At 48.2% G+C, this 14,385-nt stretch overlaps 1 protein-coding gene across 1 annotated transcript; it reads left to right on the top strand.

The window, feature by feature from the left end:
• Window positions 1-863: 863 nt before the first annotated feature.
• On the top strand, window positions 864-11,828 carry LOC135827150 (uncharacterized). Its single transcript, XM_065339676.1, has 4 exons — window positions 864-1,212; window positions 1,907-2,554; window positions 6,911-8,902; window positions 11,635-11,828. Exons 1-4 carry the CDS (start codon window positions 864-866, stop codon window positions 11,826-11,828), a joined length of 3,183 nt encoding a protein of 1,060 aa, XP_065195748.1.
• Window positions 11,829-14,385: the final 2,557 nt, after the last annotated feature.

Here is a 14,385-nt window from a genome sequence, read left to right as displayed (position 1 = left end):
CGCAGCCAGATACCAGCAGTAACCGCTCCCGTCGTCGTCTCTACAGCTGGGCAGATGACGCAGCGATCAGCATCACTGACATTGCGCAATGTGACCACCAGTGAACGTGACAGATATATCTGCATGGTTAGCTATCGTACACCAGCACGGCAGCTGAGTGCTCCACTCTTGTTCAACACAACCCAGCCAATTGTAGTCAATGGTAAGTCAAGCAGGTTGATAGGGGGCGATGGTCGTAGGTTATGATTTCGAGACCTCCGGTCGGATGAGCCTCGCCAACCACATCGGCACATCACTCCTACTCCCCTTTGTTTCGTTGTCCAGTGTCACTTCAGTTGTCCTCTTCCCCTGATTATTATTAGGGCTGTGTTTGCTTGTAAAAAAATCCCACGAAACCTATTCACAATGTACACTTCTCAGAAACTTCTGCACATTGTTGTGATACCTTGGACAATTCACAGGCCAAGGCAAGAAGGCAGTAATGCCTGTTCATTCTGGAGAAGCAAAATATATAATTACCAACCAACCAACCACAACGAACATATACCTTGATTCTCTACTTTCTTCTTGGACCTGTGGAATGTGTTTTCACGTGTGTGTGTGTGTGTGTGTGTGTGTGTGTGTGTGTGTGTGTGTGTGTGTGTGTGTGCGTGCGTGTGCGTGTGTGTGTGTGTGTATTCAATTTTTGTCCCTTCCCAGTACCTCCAGTATTTCACCTCTCGCCGGCCAAGTCAACAGTCACGTACGGTTCAAACCTCACCCTTGCTTGCTCTGTGAAGAGCTTTCCAGCTCTCATCTCCCTCACTTGGAGCCACCGGCACGACGACCGACATCAAGGTCACGGCACCATACCAACATCGACAATGCAAACACCGCCCACGGCTGCATCGGTGCTGTACAACTGGACAATCACCCTTGACCTCGAGTGGGTTGCCGAAATCGACGGCGGCGACTACGAGTGCATCGCATTGTACGCCCGTGAACCACACGGGAACACAAGCAGCATAGAGTCGGTCGGCAGTGTGTCGGTGGACGTTGGCAGTAGCGCGGACGAAGAGGCAGTCCCCACCCCCTCCGCCATGGCCAAGAACAGCCTTGTGTGGATCGCCAGCACAGTGGTTGCCGGTAGCGTCGTGATCGCTATGGCAACATACATGCTGGTGGCGTCGTCACACAGAAAGCGGAGCACCTCCCTCTCCTTTGCACTTATGGGTAAGGAAAAACAGTCACCTCTCATTCTCTTCTTCCTCTCCTCTCTTTTTCTTCTCATTTTTATAATGAAGTTTATAGTTACAACCGTGGATGGTTACCACCCTTTGTCTCATTTTCACTATTAATAAAGTTCATTTCAAAAGTCAAGACCTCTGGTTTCAAAAAACCGTTAGGCCAGCATCTATACCACATAAAATCTTTGATCACTTTGTGCATAACATTTCCGAAGGTGTTGGGTTTGTTGCAATGTCGCTGTCCAATTGCCACAAGGAATACTCTACCTTTGGAAGTGTTCCTCTGGTATGTGTACTGGCATCCGCGTGGGCGTTTGTGCTTGCATGTGCACATATGTGCATGTGTGTGTGTGTGTGTGTGTGTGTGTGTGTGTGTGTGTATGTGTGTGTGTATGTGTGTGTGTATGTGTGTGTGTGTATGTGTGTGTGTATACGTGTATGGGAATGCAAAATCGTCTGAACGCATTAGCAGTTTAGCGCAGGCTACGTACTGGTAAATGGCCGTCTCTTGCGCCACAACTGAGATGATGACATCACGATGAAATCAGGACACTATGATGACATCATGATGACATCATGACACTATGATGGCATCATGGTGACACAATGATGACATCATGATGACACACTATGATGACACCATGATGATAACAGTTGTACGTGCTGTTCTTTTCATGCAGATCCTGAGAGTGTACCGAGCAGCACCACGATGCATAACACGAACAGCTGCACGAGCACAACACCGACGATGCGTCAAGCATATTCCCGTTCCGCGGGTCTATTTCAGCGCTTCGGCTTGTCCAGGAAGACGCCTTTGCGGGAAACGCCATCGTGCAGCAGCGGAATGTCCGAGAGTCGCCAGAAGGACGAGGTGAGCTCCAGATTCTCCAGCACTGAGTTGGTCGAGTCGGAGATGCTATGCACGGCATCGTTCCATCAGCAAGCGGTTTGCTGCTCTACAGGAAACACGTCGACTGCGGCGAGACGAAACTCGGCGGATGCAGCACTGAATCCGTACGAGTGTAGCAGCCAACCACGCATCAGCAACGATTATACCCGCTTGCCGCTGCGGTCAAAGTCTCTGCATCTGAACAAAGAACTCGTAGTCGGCTCCTCATCCGCCTATGAAGTGATGCAAAGCGGAATCCAGCACCCGACTGCGTCCGTGGACTCAGACCTGGTCGCTTCTCAGAATGTCGACAATAAGAGCGGTGTGGGATCTGACACTGAGTACTCCTGCTACAATGTTATTAGCAACCGAAAGCGCCTGAGCACACAGATAACTGTGCTGCCACCGTTGGATAAGTGCGATTCACAGGATAGTGAAGGTAGGCCTTCTGCTTGGTTCTTCACAAGACATTTTGGAGTCAGGGAACAATGTTGACGGGTGATTAAGAACTAGTAGGGGGGGGGGGGGGTCAGCCTCGTAGCCTGGATCAATCTTATAAACTAGCAGGATACGCCCAGGTAGAGCCACCTTGCATACCTCGCTTTTTTTTTACAAAGACCACTTAAATGCCAAACATGAGATGCAGCTAGGGGAAGCACGCACAACCTGAATCGTGGCAGTGGTGGTGGTGGGGGGGGGGGGAGCTATGCTGCGCTTGGCGAAATTCTTGCCTGTCCGTTCTTCGGCACTACGTGCTTCGGCGCTCAACCGTACTGTAGTTCAATCTTTGCCACCATGCTCTCTCATTGCTCTGCATGGACATTTTCCGACACGGCCATAAGAACAGACACTGCAATCTGAACCGGTTCCATATACTCAGTAGTGTTTTGTCAAAACGCTTGGCTCACATCCATGGGAGAAACCTATTTGGAAAACACGCCTGATTTTCATAATACACTGTAAGCACATATACGCCTGATTTTTAGTGCTGACATGCTTAGAACTACCCGATTCGAATAGAAGCCTGATGTGAAAACAAGCGCGTAGCAACACCTTTTGGGGTGGTCCGGCCGGAGGTTGGTCCCGGGGGCTGTGACCCGGGAAAAATTGAAATTAGGGTGCAAAATCCTGCATTCTGGGCACCTTTGGCCGTGGTCAGGCAAAAAAGTGGTTCGGCCAGAGGCGGACCGCCCGGACCGGCTGCTATGCCCCTGGAATAGCAGCCTAGCTCCTGGAACAGCAGCCTAGCCCCTGGAATAGCAGCCTAGCCCCTGGAATTGCAGCCTAGCCCCTGGAATAACAGCCTAGCCCTGACATCGGCTTCTACAGGTCTTAGCCCGGCATTAATATGCTACATTATGGTAAATGGTTGAAGTACTCTAATTTCAGAATTTTTCGGTGCTCAATATTCTCGGTATGAGGGCAAAACGCCTGATTAGGTGAACAGAAATTTTCGGTACAGAGAAGCAGTCCCCTATTGGATTATTTGTGTTAGTGTTTGTTCGGTGTATTGAAAATTTAGGGATGAAACAGATGCACCGAAAGTACCGAAAATAAAAGTACACCGATAAATTAGTGAAATAATATCTGTATGTGATCATACAGTAGTGTCTTGTACAAAAGCCTATCTCATATATAGAAGCCTGTTTTTGAATACAAGCCAGATTTTTCGAGATACACTGTCCCCTCGTAAGCCTGGTTTTAATGTTTGCACACACACAGAAATACCTGTCTTGTATAGAAGCCTGTCTTATAATAGAAGACTGCAAAATGTCCCCCAAAGGTCTTGTAAGCCGCGGCTTTTATACATGATTTTACGGTATTCAAAATCGGTAACCCCTGATGCCTCGTTAAAAAAAATAAAAAAATTCACTGTTCGCGATGAAGGGTGGTGGCGTTCCTACGGATACCTCATTAGGGTCCCTTTCATTAATAGGGCAATAGGTGATGCTTACTCCGCATCATTAAAATTGTCGCTTCCCGGAGCGATTTTTCAAATTTATTTTGTCCACTCGAAGGGCAAAGAAATTAGCTAGAAATTGAGGCGGAGCATTGTCGACGGACCAAGCTTTAGTGTGTGGCCTCCCGCTTCGCTGCACTTGCAGCTAAGGTCACCGTCTTCATCAGAGCTTGAGGTAGACCCTTCAGCACTCAACAATACGCTGAACAAAACACGCGTACAAATTCAGATAAAAAACTTCGTTTTCAAGCGATCCATGCCTCCAGGTGGCAGGCAATGAAGTCAAGCTAGCATTTTCAAGTACACTGTAGCGACTTTCCCGCGCGATAGGGTAAGCAGTTCCGCACCTTCTTTCCTTGGCAAGCTCTTCGTTGATTTTGTTGTTGTTTTCAGACCTGCTATCATCACAGTAACATGTAGACAAGCAGCGCAGTTTCGGAATCCGAGAACACTTCCTTCTTGCCATCGTCAACTTCAGCAAGCAAATTCAGGAGAGATACCAGCATTCTTATACCCGAGCTTGCAATCTTGATGAATGCTCACGTGAGCGATGTGGGACGGCACGAACTCCAGAAAAAAACGATCCACGGCCTGGGGCAGAATAGTGCGGAGCGCGATGAATTTATTTGGTGCGGAAGAGAGCTACGACAAAGTCTGAGACCGCTAGGGCTTCAGAAACAAGTAGACATTGCACAGAAAGGGTCGCACCAATGTTCAAACACAGACAACAGTTATTACCGACAGTCTGACTAAGACGAGCCAAGTCACATAAACATTGCAATGTGCGAAGCGACAACTTTAATGGCGCGGAGGAAGCAATAAGTAAAAGTGGGGAGGCTTCCTGCAGTTTCATAAACAGTTTTAAAGAGAAGAGCACACACGCTCTCTTCCATTAACACTGCAATAATTCAACTCATTTCGCAATATTACGACATTTCGGCAAATTGCCTTCATCAGGTAAATAGGTGTTGTTAGTGGATATCAGAGCATAACTTGTAGCTCTTTGGTCCTCTTTTCTTCTTATAAAATTAATAACTATTAATGAATAGGACACGTTGTCATTTTCAATACAATTCTCCACGCTTTTGTGTATGCGTCTGTGTGTTTGGTTGCGTCTGGCAGGCCAAGAATATAACTTGTACAACCACACTAGTTCTAGTAGACCATTGATGTCAATCACCTCACCAACGCACACTCATCTGTCCTGCGCCAGTTTTCAAGACGGGTACCATACCACTTATACGGCGAGGAGAGATGTCGGCAATCAGCATAGTTTTGCTGAGAGGGGGCGTGTGTCTAGTAAGTGTGTGTGTGTGTGTGGGAGGGGTGTAAGTGCGCATGTGTGTGTGTGTGTGTAAGCGTAAGTGCGCGTGTGCATGTGTATGCGTGTTGGGAGGGGGGGGTGTAAGTGTGTGTGCGTGTGTGTGTGTGTGTGTGTGTGTAAGCGTAAGTGCGCGTGTGCATGTGCGTGTGTGTGTGTGTGTGCATGTGCACGTGTGTGCGTGCACACGATTGTTTGCACGTATGTGAGCGTGTGTGCATGCATTCCGAGTTTTGCAGTGTATCTCCCGCACATCACATGCTCTAAAGGCATCTTTGACTACTGGATTCTTAAAACGGTTGTCCTAGCCTTAACATTGATGAGGATGTACACAAGAGAGAGATTGGAAGGTTTGTCACAACTCTGAGTTTCACGTATTACTACGATTATCAGGCAAGTCACAGTAGTAGGCGGGTAGTAACACGTGAAACTCAGAGTTGTGACAAACCTTCCAATCTCTCTCTCTCTCTCTTGTGTACAAGGCTCTGGCCCTACACGGGTATTGAGCACTCTTCGGACAGTGAAGCAAACCACTTGATTACGTTGATGGGGATACCAAATTACAGTGATTTTTTTCTTTCTTGTATGTCCTGGTCAAATATAGCTGCTTTTCATAGACCCAATTATAGCACATTGCATGATTGAGCTGGTACACTCAACACCCAATAAGGGGGGGGGGGGAGGAAGTCTAGCAATATCGATAATTTTCAAGGAACGATAAAGTTTAGTTATGACCCTCCCCACCCACCCACCCACTCCCTTCAACGGAAATATAATTATTGATTACACAGCTAGAATTGATTGACGTTTCAGCTATCGATATTTTTCAAAACGAAACTCTCCTCAACCTACCCACCCATAAACGAAACTTTTTCTCTTTGTGAAAATTATCGATAATTACGGACGGCTCCTACATTGTAAGCCCGTTGTGCAATGACAGAATTTGTACCGCAAACACCCCACACAGCCACCTGGGCATGGTCGTCTGGTGTGTTGAACAGTGCATTGCTGATCCCAGCGTACTCACATAACACCCCACACAGCCACCTGGGCATTGTCGTCTGGTGTGTTGAACAGTGCATTGCTGATCCCAGCGTACTCACATAACACCCCACACAGCCACCTGGGCATGGTCGTCTGGGGTGTTGAACAGTGCATTGCTGATCCCAGCGTACTCACATAAACACCCCACACAGCCACCTGGGCATGGTCGTCTGGGGTGTTGAACAGTGCATTGCTGATCCCAGCGTACTCACATAACACCCCACACAGCCACCTGGGCATGGTCGTCTGGTGTGTTGAACAGTGCATTGCTGATCCCAGCGTACTCACATAACACCCCACACAGCCACCTGGGCATGGTCGCCTGGGGTGTTGAACAGTGCATTGCTGATCCCAGCGTACTCACATGCATTACTCATACCTTCCATATTTGGCAATGTGCAATGGGCACTAATAGTTGTTTGACCGTGTTGGTTTGTGTTTTGTTACATTCTCCCGTTGTTAACATGCAGAAACCTCACTGTTGCTGATGCAGGGCAACTCCCCGTCGCTTAGCCCCACAATCAGCAGGTCATCGATCCTCAGCAACGTGTCCACTGTTGGTAGCACCGCCAGCGCCAGCAGTGGCTATAGTGGCAAAACTGCCGTTGCCACGAGTAACGTCAATCAGCATATCGGCATGGAGTCAGGCTACTCGACTTGGCAGCAGGCACAGCATTATGATATATACGCGGCCACCGGCAGTACCAACGCCAGCAGCGGCGCATCAACGGCAAGAAATAGCACGGGAACCGTTGGCAGTAACCTAGCAAACGTTGGCAGTAGCATAGCAACCCGGGACAGTGGCGCAACACGGTCGCTCGAGGCCAGCATCGAGGCGTATGAGGAAACAGCTGGTGTGGCTCTATTGGCTGGCAATGCCGTTGGTACCTACAGTGATTCGCCATACGCAGCCGCATCGCCCTACACAGCCACGTACCACAGCATGTGCAGGGATGACATCTATGAAGCTATGGACTACGGCTGTCGGTTTGAACGGGCGTCACACGACGACGACGAAGACGACAGCCACGGCAGTGCTCAAGTGCCCGCGGCAGCCGCGGCGCGTCTGGACAGTGTCGTCGATGCCGTGAGAACGCACAGCTGGAACGTTCTGGTGTCGAAGAGCAGCACTGAGATACTGGCTGGTGGCGGTGCGGGTGGCAAAGCAACGGCGGACTGTGATTATGACATGTATGCCAAGACGAACAACGCCATGTCGGTCAATCAGGAGAAGCCGGCTCCAGGCAGCCGTGACGACAGCGAGGTGAGTGAACACGCGCTACTCGGCTCCGGTTCGGAGTACAGCTTGTACGGCATGTCGCAGGGTAACCACCAGGGCAATGCCAGCCTGAATCCAAGCGCCGTCCGCCAGAGCCTGGCAATGTCGGGCAGTTTTCCCGGCGACCAGAAAGAAGCGCACAGCAGTCCCAGATTGCTGGACACCAGTGCAGCAAACACCACCACTAGTAGTAGCAGAGGGAAGGAGGTGCGACTTTTCTCAATGCCTAGCACAATCCTGAGCGTTATAAGAGTCATGAGGCAGCTCGCTAAGCCAACGAAGCATGAGGCGGGCCAAAAGACGAGTGCAAAGCCACAAGGCAAAAGCACTGATGCCCACTCAAATAGTGACTTGAACAAGCATGGCTCGGCGACTGTCGAATGCAACACAGCGCAGTATGACCAACCACGCAGCAAAACAGCAGTTGGGCAAGCATCAACAAACCACTCTACTGCCCAGATGCGAAGGCAAGGTGCCATATCGAGCTGTGGCACGACCTCGGACAGCTGTGGGCCATCATGTAGCGAGCGATACTGCGACGTCTTCGAGAGAGAGTCCGGCGCCTTTGAAGTAACAACTGCACCAACACACTACAACCAGATATACCAAGCCCAGCCCAGAAGTTCTGTGTCAATGCAAGATACCATGCCACAGTTTCAAGCACCAGGCGAGCTGCCGACTGACTTGAAAACCAGTGGCAAAAGCAGCAGTGAAGTCAACAACCAACATCTTGCAGCCAACAAGCAATACAGCCATTTAGATGCGGCTGGGCGCTGTGAGGAAGCGAAGGGAGACTACAATAAGTCCTCAAACGTCAAGACGAGTAGTTCCCTTCACAACACCAAGCTATCAGATCTGATATTCGAACAAGATGAGCATGAAAAGCTGGGTATCACACCATCAAGAGACGTAGAACAAGACTCCATGGCTGTGAATCTCCTCTACCAACAGCAAGGACTTGGCAGTGACAAAGGAAAACTGCCACCTTACGTGAGAAGCAGCGGCGAAAGCAGCAGTGAAGTCAGCAACCAACATCGTGCAGCCAACCAGCAATACAGCCATTTAGATGTGGCTGGCAGCTTCGAGCAAGCGAATGGTGGCTACAATAAGTTGTCCAAAGTCACAACGAGTAGTACAAATTTCTCAGATTCGGTATATGAACAAGACGAGTATAGCAAGTTGGGTACCGCTTCGACAAGGGATTGTATCTAGCAGGATTCTGCAGCGACAGTGCTGTACACCACTCATTGACAACCCATTGTACAAACAGCAGCAGCCATCCTGAGTAGCCATTCCGGCAGTGAGCTTGTCTGCAGTCCTGGCGGTGAAGCATCAAGTGCTGTTGTATCTAGCAGGATTCTGCAGTGACAGTGCTGCACACCAATCTCAGATAACCCATTGTATGAACAGCAGATGTAGAAGACCATCCTGAGTAGATCGCTATCCTGAGTAGCCAATCCCTAGCACACCCCTAGCCTTAGCCTTTAGTGTGAGCCACACAACGCTAATTGTCATCGTCCATTACCTTTAGAAGATGGAGCCGAAGAACCTGTCCGAGGGATTCATTTCTGGAATGATTTTCAAAGTGTGTTGTGCAGGTTTAAGGTCATCTGCCTGTCGCCTGTCACGCATCCCAGCAATTGTCAATCACACAGAGACGGTCTGACTGAAACTTCTCCTCCCCCCACCCCCCCCCCCCCCACACACACACACACCACAGATACATACATACATGACTGCATACGATAATGCGAATCACACAGAGGCGATCTGACGGGAAATCCCCCCACCGACACCCACACACATACATGACTGCACACTGTAATAGCACATCACACCGGGTCCATCTGTCCAGAAATCCTCTACTTCCCTCTTCCCCCACTGCCACACACATCACCCACAAACACTCTCGTTTTACATCTGTCCACCTAGCACCTTCCCATTCTTCTTTCGTTTCTCACTGAATCTATTTTCTGGATGCCTTCATTGCCAAGAACGAAGATAACTCGCTTGGCAAACATTCACCTGTGTTATGTGGACATAGACCAAATGTACAGATACTAGTGCATTGATATTACAGTGGACCTATGAATGTCACCATGCTTGCATAAGAACACGAAACACATGACATGGCCGTATTGGCGAAGGTGCGATATTTCTTTTATAAGGGTACCTGGCTCATTGATTTAAAACGAGAGAGCTTGGAAGATCAGGGCCCTACGCTATGCTCTTTTGCCTAGCTAGCTCATTATTATTATTATTATTATTATTACTTTGAAGTATTATTTATCATCATGCATGTTATTAGAACTGAGGGAAGTGTGGTTTTTCCATTGATTGGCTACATCAAACTTTTCTCTTGGCATTCGAGGGTATACCGGTAATACGACACCGTCTACCACTTGAGTGACCGTTCCATATCCTTATTGACTTCTTTTTCCTTGGTGCAAGTCACACTCCATGTATGTTCTTCATTATCTTTACCTTTACTCGGTCTTCACATTGCCTATAGCCTCATCTCTTAACTTTCCTTTTTCCTTTTTGCCTCATCGGCGCTCTTTGAATTTGTGTGTCAACACTGTTGAGTTGTTCGATGTTAAAATAATAAAATACTACTAATAATAATACTACCTTTATGACCTAGGCAAACAAAGCATATGGATCTTTATTATTCTGCATTTCTCGGATTTTTTCTCAAGATATAACTTGGGATTCGAACCCGCACTATCGCCCTCCATGCATTTCCCCGATACACTTCGCATACATACTAATTCTTCCAAGTTGCTTCACATTCACAATCCTTAAATATAATAAAATACAAAAAATACAATACATTATGGTCTGGCATTTGAAAGCCCTATTTGAATATTGTGGCAGCTGTTTGTGGCTAGCTGTCTTTGATGGTACGGTACGGCACGGGACAGGTACGGGATAGCGTCAGGTACGTTACTGAAGCAACGTCTTCTGCATAGCATATTCCCCGGCAGCAAAGAGTTGTCATTGGGAACCGGCACAGCAAGGTATTCCAGCCCAGCAGTGGTGTGCCCCAGGGTTCCGCACTTGGTCCTCTGCTGTTTGTCCTCTATGTCCGTGGTGTGGCGACTGAAGTGCAACCGTATGGTGTGCGGACAGTTCAATTTGCAGATGACATCATGCTCTATATTAGTAGCAGCAAGAGTAGATGTTTATCTACTCTTGGTAGCAGGGACAAACATCTGCTGGAACGTAGTATGTCTTCTGCAGTTACACACCTGGCCAGATGGCTTGCCAGCAGGAACCTGGTACTAAACGAGAGTAAAACCCAGATTTTGTTCATCCCTGCCCATCGTTCTGTGAATCCTCGTGTCAGCGTTATGTGCTGTGGAGTTCAACTGGCACAAGTAGAATCCGCAAAGTATCTTGGTGTCCACATGGACCAAGATCTCAAGTGGACCATCATGGTCAACCAGATCGCCAAGCGAGCTGCCTGTAAAATAGCTGTCCTGTCTAGAAACAGGCGCTGCATGCCCCTCCCGTGCCGCATCACGCACATAAAGTCCCTGATCCTTCCTGACTTCCTGTATGCTAGTAACTGTTTCTCTGCGGGCCTCACCTCACATCAGCTCGAGCGCCTAGAGCGTCTACTCAAGCGCGCAGTCCGCTGTGTTTATAACGCTCCATTTGCATCCCATCTGCGCTGTTGTATTGCCAATTGCGCTTGCACTCGCTAGAAGTCATGTACTGCCACAAGCTCCTTGGCTACACTTGGCGCTGCCTTCAGGGTAAATGCAGCACATTGCTTACCGATATGTTCAGTTCTCTCAATGCCGGCCGTGCTACACGTAGTCAAGGAAATCGAGCACTTAAATTTCCAGTCACTAAGACATCCGCTGGCACACATTCTGCCTCATTCCAATGTGTATCACTGTGGAACAGGCTCCAGCCCGACATCAGGAAAATCCCACAGTACCGCTGATGACATCGATGTCGAGAATGCTTGTCGCAGACGTACTACTAGCTCCAGACGTGGAGCCTCCCAATCGTCTTCTCTTCAACAGCAGGCGTGCATGAAAAGAATGAGCTTAGATGGGTTTGATCTTGTTATGGGACGCGGCCTGCAACTAAACTAGGACAGAGGTGTGACCGCTGAAATGAAGTACAATTTGTCTCACTCTATGATTGTTTGTCGCAGCAGCCTGGTGGCCATGTTGACGGCTGCTGAGAAGAAATACAGTATAGCACTTCGCAGCCGAATATAATCCGAAGTAGGGTAAATCTATGATGAATTTCCACGAATAATTTGCACGTATGGATGCAGTGAAAGGGATTATCGGTCTTTCACAACTGTGTGGTGGGTCTGATCTACTCACCTTCCACGGCATAGGAGCTGAATCGCGCTTTGATCCTAGAGGGTTTTGTCGTTCCTGCGGATGCTGAAAACTTGGCCTCCAGCCGAGTGTCACGTGAACTGTGGTATTTTTTTGCACCTACTAGTATTGTATGACACGTTTGCGTGCAATGTTTTAGAAAAATTGTTTTCTCCTCACACTGGATCTCGCGCTAGTTTGAGTTAGTTTGAGTTACCTTTGAAAATTATCATGTTCAACTGCCTTCGTAATCGTCATACTCGTCCAACCGATGTCACCCTCACCCTGCGAAAAATCAGCTCATCTCTCCCGTAGCTCCACCTCTCCTTCCACCATGACCGAACATCACCTATACCTCATATTTTTAATTATGAGAACAATAACCATAGCTTGCACAGTCTATGGTCTCGATCCAGCGCGTTTCTCTGCACACCTTTTCGTTGCGAAGTAGTTTGTGAAAATGAAGAAAGTTGCGATTTCTTGCAAAAACAACGGAAAGTTGCGAAAAAAGTGGCAAGCATCTTTGGAAAAGGGCTACTCTGAACCCTTTACCATGCGGACCACCAGCACTGATCAGGTGCATTGTACACAATTGTGTAGCTTACATACTGGAATTGTGGTACAACCATGTAGTTATGCTCCTACCTCCGAAAGGATGTCTCATTATGCTCCAGATTTTCAACCTCCAAATTATGTCAATAATTATGCCGGCATAATCCGCTTGACTTGCGTACAAAACACTCGCACCGTTGCATATTGAACTCAAACACACACAACACATCGTGAAGCCTGAACAGTACGGATGGGTATCAGTGGCCACTTGTTTCAAGAACAACAGTGAAAACTAGGGTGCAATGCGGTGAATACCGTGACGTGAACTGCTAAGTTCCCAAGTTAGATAGAAGTACAGCAGCTTGTACAATGAGAAAATTATAACGAATTACTGCCTTTTCACACAGTTTGTCACATGTCGCAAATATGGACAATAAAATGTCTCACAATGCGCCATGAGACACGTTTCCACACTTCACACACTGGTCGGAGTAGTGCCTGTGAAATCAGCAGCTACCCGTCCTCCCAGTACATGCGGAAATAGGGTTAGCTAGTAATAAAAGGGGATACTGATAATTCTCAGTAAAATCCTACATCACTGCCCAGATAACCACCCACTCGCCGTGTAGCGAATGTCCCAGCGTTTTGGGGAATTATTTCCAAGAGTAGAGTTTGCCACAATGACAAACCCTCGTGGAAGAGTTACACTCTAGTGTGCAGGCAGTCCACCCCAGTGAACAGTGAAGACTACCAGTACATACAAAGACTTTAGTGTAGATAGCCATATCTAGAGTCCAACATCATCCACACCAAACTAACCGGCCAAGTGTTACTCCATACAGCATTCACGGCAGTTCAGCATGCTTGCCAGTTGAGCGGCTGCTTTTTCAAAGGCGCACGGGCTGTCGGGCAAGTGCTTCCTGCAGTCACCACCTTCCTCTCCGTACGGCTACCTTTCTTTCCATACAGTGCTCGTATGCTATAGGGTAGCGTGATGCCTTAGTCACCAATATTCTCTCTTCGAAGCCACTGGTCCTCTCCGCAACGACGAGAATGCTTGTCCCAGACGTCCATGCGTCGCCGTATGCTTTCGTTTCCAGCGTAACATCTTGTGCCGGGCCAACTTCCTATCGAATCTTGAGTGACGAAAACGAGTGAAGTGAGCTGAGACAGAGTGAGCGAGTGAAATCTGACGTCAATTAAAATATGAACCTGTTTTATTTGGCTGTCTCAGTGGTTAGTAGCATAGCCAGCTGCAGTCCTGTTTGGAAGGAAGTGGTGAAGGGAGATCATGATTGTCTTCTGCCATCATTCAGCTGCCAGAAATCTCGCTGCATTGACGATACTACTAGCTCCAGACGTGGAGCCTCCCAATCGTCTTCTCTTCAACAGCAGGCGTGCATGAAAAGAATGAGCTTAGATGGGTTTGATCTTGTTATGGGACGCGGCCTGCAACTAAACTAGGACAGAGGTGTGACCGCTGAAATGAAGTACAATTTGTCTCACTCTATGATTGTTTGTCGCAGCAGCCTGGTGGCCATGTTGACGGCTGCTGAGAAGAAATACGGTATAGCACTTCGCAGCCGAATGTAATCCGAAGTAGGGTAAATCTATGGTGAATTTCCACGAATAATTTGCACGTATGGATGCAGTGAAAGGGATTATCGGTCTTTCACAACTGTGTGGTGGATCTGATCTACTCACCTTCCACGGCATAGGAGCTGAATCGCGCTTGGATCCTAGAGGGTTTTGTCGTTCCTGCGGATGC

This window comes from Sycon ciliatum, chromosome 11, assembly GCF_964019385.1.
Source record: "Sycon ciliatum chromosome 11, ocSycCili1.1, whole genome shotgun sequence".
Taxonomy (NCBI): Eukaryota; Metazoa; Porifera; class Calcarea; order Leucosolenida; family Sycettidae; genus Sycon; species Sycon ciliatum.
Note: the sequence above shows the minus strand (reverse complement) of the source record. Positions and strands in the feature narration are given on the sequence as shown.